At 51.5% G+C, this 17,849-nt stretch overlaps 1 protein-coding gene across 1 annotated transcript; it reads left to right on the forward strand.

Annotated features, from left to right (window-relative positions):
- Nucleotides 1-1,115: 1,115 nt before the first annotated feature.
- Nucleotides 1,116-13,838, forward strand: KCNG4 (potassium voltage-gated channel modifier subfamily G member 4). Its single transcript, XM_008139720.3, has 2 exons — nucleotides 1,116-1,874; nucleotides 13,068-13,838. The coding sequence occupies exons 1-2, from the start codon at nucleotides 1,122-1,124 to the stop codon at nucleotides 13,836-13,838; spliced, it is 1,524 nt and encodes a 507-aa protein (XP_008137942.2). The 5' UTR covers nucleotides 1,116-1,121.
- The last annotated feature ends 4,011 nt before the right edge of the window (nucleotides 13,839-17,849 follow it).

The raw sequence follows: 17,849 nt of genomic DNA on the forward strand, positions 1-17,849 counted from the left end.
AGATGCAATGAAAAGCATAGGAAACGGTTGCAGGATGCTGAGGATAACTATTATGGGGGTGATTTTTACAAAGGCATGGGCTAAATCTAAAACTCTATTCTAAATCAAGTGCCCCACATAGGCCTGAAATGGAGAGAGCATTAGAGGCCCCCTCATTTTGCAGATGACAAGACCGAGGCCCAGAGAGGGGGAGTAACTGGCTCAAGGTCACACAACAGGAGTAGCTGAGACAAGCACCCAACCTACATGGAGGAGCACCATCATGGAGTGTACAGTCCTCCAAACGAGGAGGCAGGCAAGAGGGACAAGGTGACATCGTAGAGCTTCCCCTGAGAGTCAGATGCCACGTTACATTCCTTCTTCCATACACCCTTCTGTGCCTCTGTTTCTTTGTATATAAAATAGAAATAGTAATGTCGACCTCATGGGGTTGTTGAGATGGGTTAATATAGGGAAGCACGTACAAGGTGCCTGGCTTCTCCGAAGCCTCTGGAACTGTTCTTAATATACACTTCCTGTATATCATTGCACGTAACCCTCATCGTGCCCCATGAGGTGAGCACTCAAACCTCCCTGGCTGCGTAGATGAAGCCAAGGGCTTAGAGTGCCTGAGTAATCCACCTGTGGTGGCCGTCCACCAGGGGTCAGAACCTGGCAGTGAACTTGAGAACCTCTTACACACTTAAGCTCTGTTTTTACCAACGGCACCTTGCAAGGTTGATGCAAGTTTTGTCATGGAATGGGCGATGCTAAGATCAGAGAGGTTAAGGCATATGCCCGGGACCACACAGCCTAGAAGTGGCACAGTCCTGACTTGCCCAGCTCAGGACCCAGCTCCTCAAGTCCCAGACGGTGTAATGTGTACTCCAGGGAGATTTTTCTGAGAGATAAATATATGCTCCACCAGGAGGGGATGGCATTGTCTCCCTTTGTTCACGGAAAGATCCCCAGTGAGCCCAACAAATCCGTGTTAGATGGCAGATGGAAAGAATGAAAAATGCAGATACAGTGGCAGGAAAGTAAGCCTGAGACAATGTCTGTACCATCTAGGACTCTGCCTTGTGACTGATTTCTCTCGCCTTCTTGCTCTTGCCCCTTTGGGTGCCAGGACCTCTACAGCGATGCCCATCACTTCCAGAGTCCGGGGCCTGCATCCCCGACACCGTCACTCCAGCTCCTGCAGCCCTTTGAGCCAGCTCTTGCCTGGCTCCGTGGAGCCACCGTCCATCAAGGGCCTGTACTACCGCAGGGCCCGGAAGGTGGGCGCGCTGGACGCCTCCCCCACGGCGGACCTCAAGAAGGAGATCCTGGTGAACGTGGGGGGCAGGCGGTATGTGCTCCCCTGGAGCACGCTGGACGAGTTTCCCCTGAGCCGCCTGAGCAAGCTCAAGTTCTGCCGGAATCAGGAGGAGATCGCGCAGCTCTGCGACGATTACGACGAGGACAACCAGGAGTTCTTCTTCGACAGGAGCCCCAGCGCCTTCGGGATGATCGTGAGCTTCCTGGCGGCCGGCAAGCTGGCCCTCCTGCGGGAGATGTGCGTGCTGTCCTTCCAGGAGGAGCTGGCCTACTGGGGCATCGAGGAGGCCAACCTGGAGAAGTGCTGCCTGCGGAAGCTGCTCAAGAAGCTGGAGGAGCTGGCCGAGCTGCGCCGGGAGGAGGAGTCCCTGCAGCGCCAGAGGGAGGCGTGCGGCCCCGCCGTGGACACCTCGCGCTGCGGGCTCTGCATGAACTGGCTGCGGGAGATGGTGGAAAACCCGCAGTCGGGGCTGCCCGGGAAGGTCTTTGCCTGTCTGTCCATCCTCTTCGTGGCCACCACGGCGGTCAGCCTGTGTGTCAGCACCATGCCCGACATGAGGGCCGAGGAGGACAAGGTGAGTGGCTTCTGACCAGGGTCCATTTCTCCTTCAGGCCCAGGGCCCAGGGCCCACGAGACGTAGGGCTCATGAAAACGTTTTTACGTCTCTGAGAATAAGGGGGGAAGTGAATATTATCCAGCACGGATATAGTCGTGTTTAGACCAGCGCGGTTGTGAAAGAGAACCTTTCATGTATTTTTTGGATTTCATGTGTTATTTGTGGCCCACGAAGGCCACAGTACCTTGGGCCACGGAAGTCATGAGGTGGCCCTGCTTCCGATCGTGAACCCTGGACATGGACAAAGCCACCCCGGTTCTCACGGATCCTGACTCTGTGACCGCTAGCAAACGGCTACATTTCTCTCAGCCTCAGTTTCCTTCTCCTGTAAAATGGGTAACATTTCTGTGAAGTTTTACACATTCTGGGCTCTCACGGATTTATTGAGCAGCTATTCTGCGCCACGCACCATGCCAGGCCACACCCCCCTGCCTTCCTGAGCCATCATTCAGTGGGCATCCCAGCTGCATTTTCAGGTGAGGAAACGGAGGCACAGGGCACTTAGCTTGCTCAAAGTTGCAGAGTAAATATGCAAATGGTGGTAGAGCTACTCCGCCCTCAGTTTCCCTGCTTGGTACTTCACTCCTGCGCTCTCCGTCACTCTTGCTGAGTGGGGAACTGGGAGATGAGCTAACGTTTGTGTCTGCCCCAGGAGGCAAGGGCAAAAAACTCTCTCGCCTACTCCTGCACTCTCTTTCCAGGAGCCATGGGGATTCCAAGCCCCCCAGGGGGGTCAGATGGTCTGAGAAATGAGATAAGAATCTAACATGTTGTTGGGAAGGTATTGGAGAGCTTCAAACTGAGACCTGGGTTGATTCCTAATTTAAAATGTTGCTCCTGCCCAGCTCTATACTCCTCCATGGCTCCCCATCACCCTGACTCACAGAGCTTACGTTATAGTAGATGGAGGAAACACATACATAAGACAGTGCACCCTATATATGACTCACAACTGTAATTAGTCGATGTAACTTCCCTTCCCTTAAAGATATATTCCATGGCAATATGGTAGGGTCAGAGAACCTTCCAGAGAGAGAGGACTTAGATGGAGAACCAGCTGGTTCCTCACACAGAGTAGGCTCTCAGCAATTATTTGTTTAATAAAATGTATCTTATTCAACTTAGACATGTTTAGTCCTAAAGAAAACTAACCAAAATGTTCGACTTTCTAACAGCTCCCTGCCCCCCTCCCCCCAATAGAGGACTATAGCTCCAATTTTAGGCATTTTTTCATTCTTCAGCACCGTATCATGTGATTTAAGATCCTGCCCGTTCACAGAACACTGCAGTGAGAGATCGGGACAAGATAACTGGCCTTTGTCCCCCATTCCCAGAGGGTGCCCTTGATCCCAGTAGCTGAGGAGGGGCCCTGGATTTCCACCAGCCAGTTCCTCTTCGGGGTTGCCAGGGGGCCAGGATTTAGACGGTGCAGGGGGACAAGGTCTTTTCAACGCCCCCTGCTCTGAACATCACCCAGGCTGTGAACCCAAGCTTAGTTTAACGGAAACTCGGAAACTCAAATGAGAGGTGGGCGAGAGGCCGCAGAACCAGGCAGCCCCGAGTCGGAGCGGAGCAATCAGGCTGCCATTTCTGCTCCTGGTTACAGGGTGTCACCTTGGGAAGCCGCCTTCCCGTGTGCTGCCCCCAGAGAGGCTGGGAGGCGCGGCCCTCCAAAGAAGTGTGCCTGTTTCCCTGCTTTGATAACAATAACCATTTGGAGAGCCGGAACGCCGAGGACGGGGCTCTTATGTTCTTACATTTACATGAAAAGGTGATGTTCTCTCCCTGCCACACATTCCTGGCTTTTCATTTTTGCCACCAAGGATGTCAGTCTGAACGCCGCGAGCTGAGGGCGGTGCTGGCCACGCTGGCAGGCTGCTTCTGGGGACAGGCTGTGCAGGGAGGCACGGGGCCCCAGCGGTCCCCAGGGGCCCCAGCACCGCCCGCTCAGATGAATTAATGCCACCTGGCTATGACCCACAGAACCCCCCATCAGACTCTAAAGAAGTGTAACGCTGGGTTGGATGGAGAGCTAGAAGACACCCAAAGAAAGCAGTCTTCCTTTCCCCTTCTCTTCTCACTTCTCGCAGCAACATCCCTTAGAGAAAACTCAGCAGTTGGGGTAAACGGTCTGTGCCCCAAATTGCAAAAGGAGGAGGGAGGAGGCAGGATAGACAGAAAGGACCAAGCCAAGTGCCTAAGCACCTCTGGAAGCATTCAGGCCGTGCTGGGTTCCCCCGGGGAGCTCATCTCTGAAGGGATGAAAGAACGATGCTTGTTAGTCACCCCTCATGAGGCTGGCATTTGACAGAACAAACTGAGTCCTTGCGGCAGCTTTGGAAAGTGGATACGTGGCTGCGCCCATTTTACAGGTGAGGAAACTGAGGCTCGGGGAAGTTGGATCACTTTCTGAAGGTCACAGTATGTGGCAGAACCGGACTTGCATTACCTCTGCTGGGCTCTAAAACCGGCTTCCACCGCTGGGCCACTCTGGCCTGTAGTCCGGATCCTTGGCCTCCATAGCACTTAGCGTTTCGGAGGCAGCCAGACCTTGTGAAGTGCTTCTCTGTCTGGTGTGATGGTTCAGACCACAAACACTCTGGGATTGAATCTTAGCCCCGCCCCTTTATGACCTCATTGACCCCAGAAAAGTCAACCTTGTTGAGCCTCAGTTTCCACATCTGTAAAATGGGGATGTGATTAGCCCTTTCCTCAAGGGGTGACGGTGAGTTATTTGTGTAAGCAGTTGGAACGATGCTGACACATAAGAAGTGGTCAATAAAAGGTAGCTGTCATCATCACTTATTCAGTACTAGTTAATAGGAAGTCACAAGTTTTATTGATTTTTAGAGAGAGAGGAAGGGAGAGGGAGAGAGAGGTAGAAACATTGATGAAAGAGAAACATCGACCAGCTGCCTCCTGCACATCCCCCACTGGGGGGATCAAACCTGCAATCTAGGCATGTGATCTAACCAGGAATGTCAACCTCTTGGTTTGTGGGTCAACGCTCAACCACTGAGCCACACTGGCCAGGCAAAATTAAGCATCTGAAATTGGACAATTAATACAGTGGCAATTAAGTACATTCACAATGTTGTGCAGTCGACACCTCTGTCAAATTCCAAAAGAAACCCCTGTACCCATTAGGCAGTCACTCCCCATCCCTCTACCCCACCCCCACCACACCCCCAGCCCCGGCAACCACCAATCTGCTTTCTGTCTCCATGGATTTCCCTATTCCAGACATTTCATTTACATGGAATCATGTAATCCGTGGCCTTTTGTGTCTGGCTTCATTCACTTAGCATAATATGTAGCATGTCAGTACCTCACTCCTTTTTGTAGCTGAATAATACTTCACTGTTACGTCACGATTTGCTTATCCATCCATTTGGTGATGAATGCTGCAGCTTCCCTGGTTCTTTGCTTCCCTCTGCCCATGACCTCTGCAAGGACTGTCAACTCTGTCATTCACTTAGCGCCCTACCACATGGCCTCAGCCCTCGCCGGGCAGGTCTGCAGGTCAGAGCACCCTCCCTCCCTCTGGGGAAGCTGAAGGTCACTGTCAGCTGCAGTCGAACACTCATTCCTCCTCTCTCCACCTCTTTCTTCCTCTGTGCTGTTCCTGAGACATCCTAACAGCTGCAGACAGAGAGTAAGTATCTCATCATGGAAAGGAGCCAGGTCTCTGTTTTGCTAGTCCTGGGTTCACATCCCAGCTGGGCCGCGCCCTGGCTCTGCCCTTGGACGAGTCCCTCTGTTTCTCTGTGCCTCTGTTTCCTCACCTGTCAGAGTGGATAACGATAACACCTACTCAGAGGGTGGCGATAGGATCGCACCATCCTATTTATCATGTGCTGGCACAGAGCGAACCCCACTGTTCTTGCCCACCGTTTGGGACTCAGCTCACACCCCTTCCACCTGCTCATTTGCTTTGCTCATCAACTTCTCTCCCAGCTCCACGGAACCCAAATGGCGGCGGCCAAGTCAGCGGCCAGTTGACTCAAATATCTTCTGTTTCCAGTGCCCATTGCCATCCTTCATGCAATCGTGGATCTTCCCTGAGACCTACTCTCTGCTGGGGACACAGTGTGCTGGGGACGCAGTGGTGACAGGCACAAACCTGCTCTCTCTACCCGCCTGGCAGCCTTTGCTCATTTCTCCTCCCACCTTGGATCTGCTCCTGTGCCCGAGGTCTGCTTGGTGCACACACCGGATTGCAGCTGCGCACAGTGCCCTGGGTCCCAGGTCCCAGGTGGGGCTTAGGGTGGGACCCCGGGGGCTCTGCTTCTCACTGGCCCTCACATCCTGTGCTGTGGCTCAGGCCTCTCGCTAAGGTGCCGGGCCGGGGAAGGAGGCACAGAGATGTTTTAAAAGACCAGGTGGAACTACTGGGGACCCAGTGAACCTGCAGCAGGCTGCCCAGAGGCACAGGTGGGGGAAATCACAGGCAGAAGGAGGGAGGGAGGGCGGCCTGAGCTGCCCGTGGAGCTGTGGGGCCAGCACTGAGCTGAAGAGGAGGGAGAAGTGGCTGAATCTGGCCATGTTCCCAAGGGCAGCTGAGAGACTGCTGCAGGGTCAGTGAGGGCCGGTTCTAGAGGTTCCTTCTGGGAGGGGTTCTGGGCCCAGTTCTTGACCTTGGAGCCTTCCCCTCACCCTTTGTCTCTCACAGCGATGCCTGCCGGTCCCATTGGGAATATGGCCAGAGCCTTCCTCCTGTGGGTGCAGCTCGACTTTGGGGCTGCAATTTCGACCTCCCGCCTTTTAATAAAAAGCCTCGCGCTGGAGCCAGCGTCTCCTCCCCAACTCCACAACCATCGCAGCTCTCCGTCTTCTCCCGTTGAGTGTCTCTGTTTTCTGGGCGGGGCCCACCTTTCCTGAGTCTGTAGTTCACGCTGCTTCTCCTGCCTGATCATGCTCCCACCTCTATGCCCAGTTCCTAGTCCCCATCAGCTTAGCTCCACACACTCCCAGAGCCCCTTCCCAGGGCTGGGGAGTGGGGGCAGCTGGGAGGAGGGAATACAGGGGATGGGGAGGACCTGGGGAGGGGGTTTTTGGCTCAAGGCAAAGGGAGAGTAAGAAGAGTGTTCTGGAAGGCTTGTAAAGGAGGCAAGCGATGGCAAAGAGGAAGGGGGAAGCCAGGGAGAGGAATGAATCAGCACAGCCAGGCCCAGAAAAGTGTCAAAGGAATCAGCCCAGACTTGAGGCCAGGGCCAGAGGCAAAAGGGGGGCGGTGATCACGGGCAGGAGGGAGGGAGGTCTGAGCTGCGGAAGAAGCTGTGGGACCAGCACTGAGCTAAAGAGGAGGTGAGAACTGCCTGGATCTGGCCGTGCTCCCAAGGGAAGCTGGCAGGCATCGCCGTGAGAGGCAGAGGGCGAGGGGGAAGCTCCAAGGTCAAGAATTCAGCCCGGGTCCCTCCCAGATGGAACGTCTAGAACCGGCCCTCACTGATCCTGTGGCAGTCTGCCGGGCAGCCTGCCCAGATGGACCCCAGGGACAGTGGCTTTGCCCTCAGAAAGCCCTGCCCACCCTCTGACCCGGAGTCCTTCAGCGCAGCTCAACTCTGGAGCCAAGAAATCAGGGCAAGGCTGAGGGACCCCTGCCTACTGCCTCCTCACCCAGGCCTGACCCTGGTTTCTTTTTTAAGTTAAATTCGCATCCTACAACATTCATCCTTTTAAAGTGCCATCAGAGGGTTTTAGGATACAGTTGTGCAATCGCCACCGCTATCTCATTTCAGAACATGTTCATCATCCCAAAAAGGAACTCTACACGCACCAGCTATTTCCCATCCTCCCACCCCCCAGGCCCAGGCAACCACAACCATACTTTCTGTCTCCATGGATTTGCCTTTTCTGGACGTTTCATATGAATAGGACCATACAATCAATATCTGGCCTTTTGTGTCTGGCTTCTCACACTGAGCATAAGGGTTTCAAGGTTCATCCAACTTAAAGCATGATCAGTACTTCATCCATTTTTATGGCTGAACTAGAGGCCCGGTGCATGAATGACACCAAATGTTGTTTATTCATTCTTCAGTTGATGGGCATTTAGGTTGTTTCCACTTTGGGGTTGTTATGAATAATGCTGCGATGGGTGTTCACGTACAAGCTTTGGTGTGGATGCCTCTTTTCAATTCCTTCAAGTATATACCTGGGAGTGGAATTGCTGGGCCAGATAGCAAATGCACGCTTAACCTTTTGAGGAACCACCAGTCTGTTTTCCACAGCAGCTGTACCATTTTACATTCCCACCAGCAATGTTTGGGGTTCTCATTTCTCCATCCTCTCCAATACTTGTTATATTTTGTCTTTAGAATCCTAGCCATCCTAATGAGTGTGGAGTGGTAGGTATCTCATTGTAGTTTTGATTTCTGACCCAGTTTGGGGGTTTTTAAACTTTTCATGATGGAAAATTTTAGGCATTTGCAGAGTAAACCGAATAATATAATGCACCCAAGTATCAATAACTCAGCTTCCACAATTGTCCACAGCTGCCATTCTTTTTTTTTTTTTTTAATGTTTTTATTGATTTCAGAGAGAGGAAGAGAGAGGGAAAGAGAGAAACATCAGTGATGAGAGAGAATCATTGATTGGCTGCCTCTGCACGCCCTCTACTGGGGACCAGGCCTGCAACCTGGGCATGTGCCCTGACTGGGAATCTAACTGACCTCCTGGTGCATAAGTTGATGTTCAACCACTGAGCCACACTGACCAGCAACACATCTCCACCCTTGTTCTCTTTCTCTCCATCCCCTCCCTACTCCTAGTTGCTTATTATCATTCGTGTTATTATTTTACAGCTTTATAAGTAAAATGTATATGCATTAAAATGCACAATGTATTTAGCTGTACAACTTAACAATTGCATTGCCCCATCACCCCGGAAAATTCTCTCATGTCCCTTCACAGTCAATCGCTACCCACCCAGAGGCAGCTACTGTTTGGGTGATGTTGCCCACCCTAGATGAGTTTTGCCTGTCCTTGAACTTCACATAAATGGAGGTGTACATCTGGCTTGTCTTGCCCGACATCCTGTCTGTGAGATCCGCCCACGTGGCTGCATCGCTCACACCTCCAGCCTTCTCAGGCGGACTCACGTTCTCCTTCACTGCATGAGGGAAGCAGAGCACTCCTCACTCCTGCTGGTGGCAAGACCCCCCACAATAGGGGACCAGCCATTTTGGTTTGCCCAGGACCGAGGGGGTTCTGGTGACCTGGGACTTTCCGCGCTCAAATCCAGAAAGTTCTGGGCAATCCAGGATGAGCTGTTCACCTCACCTCCAAAAGACAACCAGAGCCCTGGCTGGTGTGGCTCAGTTGGTTGGGTGTCATCCCATACACTGAAAGGTTGCCAGTTCCACTCCTGGTCAGGGCATACGCCTGGGTTTCGGGCTCAATCCCCGGAGGCAGCCGATTGATGTTTTGCTCTCATATCGATGTTTCTCTCTCTCCCTCTCCCTTCCTCTCTTTCTAAAATCAATTAAAATATTTATTGTAAAAAAACAAAAACAAAACAAAACAACCCACAATGGAAACTTCCTCAGAGAGAAAAAAGTAACATTTTTTCCCCCTTTCTCCCTCTCCCTCCCTTTCTAAAAATCAATTAAAATATTTATTATTTAAAAAAAACACACACACACATAACGGAAACTTCCTCAGAGAGAAAAAAGTAACATTTTTCCCCCTTTCTATTTTTCTTCCAATATTGACTGGCCTGGGAATAATTTCCTGAGCTGGAGCCCCACAAATCCCTGCTGCCCCTCCACTGGCTGCTAACCGGGCGTGTCTCTGGGACTGGGGCTGGGAGGTTGGTTTAAGGATGCGGAGCAGAGCGGCAATGCAGGGGGTGACTGGGCAGAGCAAGCACTTGCTGCAGTGCGGGGAGGTGGCCAGCACAGCAGGGCCAGGCCGCGGGAAGGAAGTGGCTGGTGCGTGCCTTGCATATCCAAACGCCAGCACAGGGCAGAGAGAGGACCCACAGAGCCTTCTCAGGAGTCACCTTCCTGAGCTTTGGGTCACTGGCCTGGAACACTTAGTTATTCCCAGCTGCCGCAGGCTCTTAAGCCAGAAGGAAAAATCCCAGACTGTCAGCGACGGAAGAGGCCTTGTAGGGAGAATCTGGCCCGGAGTCTGAAAAACATCCAGGTGCCTCTGAGTCAACAGCGGGTTTTGCCAAAATTCAGATTCCTGGACCCCAACCCAGGGTTTGGCTTTTGTGATGGGGCCCTAAGAATCTGCATTTGTAACAAGCACCCTGGGGATTCTGATGCACGGGGTTCTAATTCAGCTTCGATAGATACTGCTTCTGTTCCAACCTCTTCGTTAGAAACTGGAGCCCAGAGAGGGGCAGTGACTGCTGTTTGGTCACACAGCAAATTTGTAGCAGGATTGATGAATCAGGATCCTAAACTCCTGTGCCCTCCAGGATCCTAAAGAAACTGGGCAGTCATGGCAAAGGCTCCCAATATGTTGGAGAATGTCCTCAGGTTCCCGTAGAATCCAGCAATAGGAGGCGGATATGGCTACCTTAAACTGACCAGGCAGGCTATGTCTGTGCCCAGTCACTCATCTCATAAAGGTAGTATAGAGTGTCTGCAGGTGCCACAGCCTGCTACCTGCTTCACACGCATCATTTCCATTCATCACAACTTCTGGAGCAGAGAACTGCAAGTCCAGAGGGACTAAATGACATGCCAGAGTAAGCGGAAGTGAGGGATATGAACCTGGTCACAGACACTCTGGATCCCACACCCTCAACAGCATTCCCACCACCTCCCACCCCTTCAGTAGACCAGGTACAAGTGAAGAGAAAGTTGCCCAGCCTTGGACAGGCAGACAAAGAGCGGAACAGACCAGCCTGTTTTTCTTTCTCCAGCGGCCAGACATAAAGGACATTTCAATTTAGTTGTCCTGTGGGCCCAGGCACTGGAAATAATTTCTTTTTCCACTTCAGAGCTTTTTAGTCCAAAGAAAACTGTGGTTGTCAACATTTTGCTTTTCACTCAGGCAACTGGCTTTGTCATTCGTTTACTCATCCATCATAAGTATATATAATTTAGAGTCAGGTTCTCAACTCTGGCTTCACATTAGAATCGTCTATGGGGCTACTGGAAAATTCTACTGCTCAGGCTCCAACCTAGACCAATTACAGAATCTCTGAGGTCCCAGCCCAGACGTCAGGATTCTTTTCAAAGCTCCCCAGGTGATTCTGCTCTGCAGCCCAGGTTAGGAACCACTGCACGGGACCAAATTTAATGTGCGTACATATCACTCCGGGGTCTTGTTCAAATGCAGATTCTGATTCCTCAGGGATGGAGAAGGGCCCAAGATTCTGTGTTTCTAATGAGCTCCCAGGGGAGGGGATGTTTCTGGTTAGAGGACCACACTTGGAGTAGCAGGGGGGCTGGTGGGACTCTGTTAGAAGCCAAAGGTAGGGAGTGTGAATGGCCCACCAATGAAGCCACAACAGCTCCCACCTAGCTGGGATCTCCTAGACAATTGTGTGAACAGTTGCAATCCATGTCACCAGGGTGGTTCTAGGGACACGGGAGTCCTCTCTGCCCCATAGCCCCAACCCCCCAGAAACAACATCTGCTTCCCTAGTACTTTATCCCACCCAGAAACTAGCTCAGGGCCTGGCACAAGGTGAACACTTTAGACAGTTTTGTTGGATGAATGAATGAGGGATGGCAGGCAAAGGAGTTACAAAATAGAGTGTACGGGCTAAGAGACCATCTACTATGTAAGTGAGTCATTTCACTGCTCAGAACCATGTCCTGGGCCATAAAATGAGGTTGTGCTGCCTGCTCACCGCATCACTGTGGGGCTTAAGGGACAGCACTTGTGCACAAGAGGGGCTTATACAGGGAAAGGTGAAGGTTGGCTGCTATAACAAAGAGGCCCCAAGATGGAATGGCTTTAAACAAAATAGAAGTTGATTTCTCTCACAAAGAGGGATCAAGGTGAGTGGGCAGCTCTCATTCGGAGACCCAGATTTTTTTTGCCAGCCCTGGTGCTCCATCCTCCCTGGGGCATTGGTCCAATCTACTGGTTCCAAGCTAGGTTGCAGGGCCAAATGGGTTGTCCTGGCTCACAGGCAGAAAGCATGTTCAGGAATTCACACCAACATCTTAGGTTCTGGAACCAGAGGTGGCATGCCTCACTTCTGTTCACATTCCACAGGTGGGGACTTAGTTCTTTGGCAACACCTAGCTGCAAGGGAGATTGGAAAGATAGTCTCTGGTCCAGCTGAGCAGCCATGCCCCCAGCCACAACTTGATAACTATGTAAAAAGGGGGCTTTGGTGGACAACTAAGAGTCTACAGCACAGCTCAATCGAGATAAACAGATACTATCTTACCTAATAATAGACAAACATGTAAATTGACCGTACCTCCGCTATGCCCACAGCCAATCAGAGTGAGTATGCAAATTAACCCAACAAAGATGGCAGGTTAATTTGCATATACAGGCACTGAGCATCCGGGAGGGGAGGGATGCCTTCTATGAGGAGGAGGGGGCGGGGGGTGGAGGGAGCTACAGGAGTGGTGCTCCGGTCAGAATCGAGGACTTGCTGGCTCCCAAGCAGCTGGGAGTGAAGCCAGGGGAAGGAAGGCCTATTCTTGCACGAATGTCGTGCAACGGGCCTCTAGTATAGAATAAAGTCCTAGCTGGTTTGGCTCAGTGGATAGAGCATTGACCTACAGACTGAAGACTCCTGGGTTCGATTCCGGTCAAGGGCATGCACCTCAGTTGCAGGCTCCTCCCCGGCCCAGGCCCTGGTCAGGGCTCGTTCAGGAGGTAACCAATCGATGTGCTTCTCTCACATCAATGTTTCTCTCTGTCTTTCCTTCTCTCTTCCACTCTCTCTAAAAAGCAGTGGAAAAATACCTTTGGGTAGGATTAACAACAACAATAACAAAAGAGAATAAAGAGAGAGTATATAGTGCATATAGAATATATTTAATATGTAGAATCTATATGTGGAACCGATATCTATATCAACATTCAACATATCAATATTCCACATATATCTATGTATATTGCTGTCCATATAGATACATGGAATCGCCCTTCGGCGTGGTCATTTCCCCCATTTCCAGTGCTGTTGCGGTCCCTCTACCCTGCGTTCTGTCGCTTCTCCAGGGGGAGTGCTCTCAGAAGTGCTACTACATTTTCATCGTGGAGACCATCTGCGTGGCGTGGTTTTCCCTGGAGTTCTGTCTGCGGTTTGTCCAGGCCCGCAACAAGTGCCAGTTCTTCCAGGGGCCCTTGAACATCATCGACATCCTGGCCCTCTCCCCCTACTACGTGTCCCTGGTGGTGTCCGAGGAGCCCCGGGAGGACGACGAGCGGCCCGGCGGGAGCTTCTACCTGGAGAAGGTGGGGCTGCTGCTGCGCGTGCTGCGGGCGCTGCGCATCCTCTACGTGATGCGCCTGGCCCGCCACTCGCTGGGGCTGCAGACGCTGGGCCTCACCGTGCGCCGCTGCACGCGCGAGTTCGGCCTGCTCCTCCTTTTCCTCTGCGTGGCCATCACCCTCTTCTCCCCTCTGGTCTACGTGGCCGAGAACGAGTCCGGGCGGGTCCTGGAGTTCACCAGCATCCCGGCCTCCTACTGGTGGGCCATCATCTCCATGACGACGGTGGGCTACGGAGACATGGTCCCGCGCAGCGTGCCGGGCCAGATGGTGGCCCTCAGCAGCATCCTGAGTGGGATCCTCATCATGGCCTTCCCAGCCACGTCCATCTTCCACACCTTCTCGCACTCCTACTTGGAGCTCAAGAAGGAGCAAGAGCAGCTCCAGGCCCGCCTCCGCCACCTGCAAAATGCCGCCACAGCCAGTGAGCGCGAACTCCTGAGTGACGTGGACGACCTGATCCTGGAGGGACCCACCTCCCCCATCAAATACATTTAGCTCCAAACCCCCATGCACACGCCAGGACTTCAATCCAGGACTTCATTCCGTGGGCCTCTGCTGACATGGGCCGGAGAACAGCAGCCATAGACCATATGGTGGTACGTTTCCAGAGCTCGGGGGCAGCTCCTGAAGCTAAGAGGGGCTCAAGGCCAAAATTGGGGTGGTTGTGATTCCTGAGCCTCCTGGCCACCATGATCCAGGCTGACCTTATCCAGGTCACTTGTCTTTCCTCCTCTCCCTGCCCCTCCCTCAGCACATCTAGTTTTGCTAGGTTAAGTCAGCCTATATTCTCATTTCCTTCCCAGCAGTCTCCAGCATCCCACGCTGGGTTCCAGACTCCTGTGAACTGAGCCTACAGAGCTCCATCCATCCATCCCCAAAGACCCTCTTTCCTGGGCCACCCCAGCGCCAGGAACTGGAGCGGAGGGTCCAGTCACTGCAAACCAGTTCTTCTGCTCACGGCTACCAGTGGTTTCCTAGTGTAGCCACCTTCCCCCGGCTCTGGAAGCTCTTATCCAAGAGGACAGACTGGCCTCTTTGCATTAAATGGCACCGTGGCTGCAAGCCTGCCATCCTTCCTGAGTTGCCTGGGACCTGGGCAGGAGTGCCACTTGTCAGCACAGCAGGACCTCCTTGGCCAACTGAACTCCTGATGAGACATTCTCCAACTATCCAGTCCTTGGCCTTGAAGGAGAACCCTTGTAGGGCTCTGCATTGTCCCTCGAGAGGTCTGTTCCTGCTGCTGGTTCCTCCAGCACTGTGGGGACCTAGGCTCTCCACCCTCCGCTAAGCCACCGTGGACACAGCGTGGAAACGAGGGCAGCCTTAGGATCTGCCCCTTGCCGGCCCCCTGGACCAAGCCCTTGATGCCAGAGAACAGGCATCCTCAGCTTATAGTTAAATGTATCTATTGATTTATCCATTCATTCACTAACAAATTTGGCCCTTTACATCCAGTTAGGAGGCAGATGTAGGACCAAGTCATTCGAGATAAAAGCAGTGCACGCTGAGTGAGACCACAGAGGAAAGAGCAATGAATTCTGAGCATCGGGCTCACAGAGGTCCTTCACAGAGACGCAGGAAGGGTTGAGTATGGAGGGATGTTGGGAGAAAACGCTGGAAAGGTGGGGTGGGGTGAGAAGGTGGTGCGCTGTGGGCGCTGTGCAGAGGGTTTGGAAGTTTTGGTAATGGAAAGGAGATGTTGGAAATGCTGGAGGAAGAAGTGATGTGAGTGGACTGCAGGGGTGGATGAAGATGATCGGATGGAATGTGGGAAAACCAGTTTGGAACAGAGAACAATTGAGTAATTCAGGTGAGATAAGAGGGCCCACCTCCTGTGAGTTCTTCATGGTACACGGGGATGGAAATCCTGGCATCTTGTCTATTGTTTCCCAGCAAAGCACACCTGGGAGAGATCTCAGTGGCACCTCCCATGAGTGACTCGGCCACTTCTCGCTCCAGCTCTGCCTGTCACTAGGACTGGCTTCCACCCAGGCATCTCCATTTTCCTCTGTGCCACATACCAGGCTTTTTTCTTTTTTTTTTTTTTTCCCCGTACCAGGTATCTTAACAAAAATGTGCAGGGACTGAAAGAAAACTAGGTGAGCTCATCACCAACATTACGAGGTTCTATAGTTTCTTAGTACACACCCAGTGGACATTATCTACTAAATTAGAAGTGGAAAATTGGAACCAATTGCTCCTATGTGGGGCTTAATTAAATGGTCTGTTTTTTCTCCCAGCGATGTTCTGGGGGGGGCTAGTCTAGCCTCATGGAGCAGACTTTCCTTCATGCTGATTGGATGTTGAAGGGATGACAAGCGAGTTGCTAGGTGGTCTCTTTACCCCTATTGGCTGGAAGGAGTCTGTGATTGCCAGAAGGGCTTGTTTTAACTGAGGCCAATGGGTGTGACTGTAACCAAAGGGAGAAATTTGCCAGCTGTAGGCAAAGAGCAGATGGCCTTTTCTTCAAGCCATTTCATGTTGCATTGATACATCTCTAAGAGATAACTTTAAAATGTTTATTCAACATCTCTCTAGCCAGAGTTGAGCCTAAAGAGTGACTTGGGAATGGATGGGTTAATTCTTCAATGCAATGCAAGTGGGGCTCTACCCACTGACTCTATTTTGACGGCTTTTAGGACTTGAGAAATTGGTAACTGGAAGGCCTGTCAGAAGACAGTCTGAGCAGACAGTTTCCCTGAGAGGATCGGTGAACCTCTGGAGATGATGCATTTCAAGTGCACAGCTTTGAAATAGGGTCCATTGATTTAGTCATCTCCTCAAAGGAATCCATGATCCCACAAAAAGAATAAAAAAGTTCGTACGTAGATCATCTCTTGCATTTTAAGATGGAGAGACCCAAGGCTCAGAGAGAAAAAGCCACCTGCCCGAGGCCACACAGCCAGTTCATTTAGTTAGTCCAAGTCCCCTGGTTCCCAGCGGGACACTCCTTGTAGTATATCATGCTGCAGCTCTGAGGCTCGTATGACACCGTACCCAAACCCTCAAAGAAAATAGTCAAGACAAGATTATAACAACACTCTGCCATGCTTTCCTGAGCAGAGTAAATAAGGTTGTCTTAGGATATCTTGGGTACCAACGCTCCCCCTTCCTTCATTGTATAACGGTGGACCTGGAAATTTATTTCACTTCCTCTTCTTACTGATCCCATGAAAAGGGTGGATGAGATGGTGGTTAAAGTCCCTCCCAGCATGGACAGTCCATGATTCTGGGAAGTACAGTTCATTGCAGCATTTTATACCATGGAGGGGCAGGTAAGAAACAAGGAGAAAGGTTAGGAAAAACAGACCATGGCCACTGACTATCCATAGACTTGCTCCCTTAGCAAAAATCAGTGAGTAGTTCTACTTTAAATAGTTCACTGACATCTCTGTAAAACAGCTGCCTGCCACGTTGCTACCCACCCCACCTGAGCTCCTCACCCCCGCCTCCCCACCCCCCACCCCCGCCGCCCTATGCCCCTCAGCACCTGGCTACATGGCTGTTCCTGCCCCAGCTGCCTGCCCCTCTCACCAGCATTAAACTCCCTGCCTCATCCTCACATTGAAATGCTAATAATGGGCACCACTTATTGAATGATATTTAGGCACCAGGCAAGTGATTTTTTAAAAATATTTTTATTGATTTCAGAGAGGAAGGGAGAGGGAGAGAGAAACAGAAACATCAATGATGAGAGAGACTCATTGCTCGGCTGCCTCCTGCACGCCCCCTACTGGGATCCAGCCTGCAATACGGGCATGTGCCCTGACAAGGAATTGAACTGTGACCTCGTTCATAACTTGACACTCAACCATGGACCCACACTGGCCAGGCAGGCAAGTGATTTTTTAACATCTTACTTGGAAAAAGATGTTAAACTCACACACACAAAAATGTTGCAAGAACAAAAATAGTACATAGTACACTTGAATACACATCTTTTTAAAGCATGTTGCCTCATTTGCTTTATCATTTTCTCTATTTTTTTATTATACACACAGGGCATGCTTTTCTGAACCCCGTGAGAGTAAGTTGACTGTGTCATGCCCTTTGCTTTCAGAACTTTAGGACATGGTAACTGAAGGCCTCTCAGACCACCGGTCCAAGGCTTCTTAGCTGAGAGTTCCCATGAGGTTCTGTGACCTCTGGAGATGACCCGCAACAAAGAATGTGTATGTGACGTTGTTTCAAAGTGCAGTGTCCAGAGATTTCATCGGATTCTCAAAGGAATGCATGATTCTCCCTCAGAATGAAAGGATAGGAAGCTCTGAAGTAAACCAGCCCCTTCTCTATAAGATGGGGAGCCCAGGAAAGCCCAATCCTAAGGAGATTCTCTTGTAAAACGACGTGCAGTCATCCACGTCAGCGCATTTAACTTGGATGCAATAGTTTAATCTAATCTACTGTCTGCTCCAATTTTGTCAGCTTACCTAATAATATCCTCGCTAGCCTTTCCCCGGCAGGACAGGGTCCAGCGTAGGATCGGATATTGCATTTACGTGTCCT

This window comes from Eptesicus fuscus, chromosome 21, assembly GCF_027574615.1.
Source record: "Eptesicus fuscus isolate TK198812 chromosome 21, DD_ASM_mEF_20220401, whole genome shotgun sequence".
Taxonomy (NCBI): domain Eukaryota; kingdom Metazoa; phylum Chordata; class Mammalia; order Chiroptera; family Vespertilionidae; genus Eptesicus; species Eptesicus fuscus.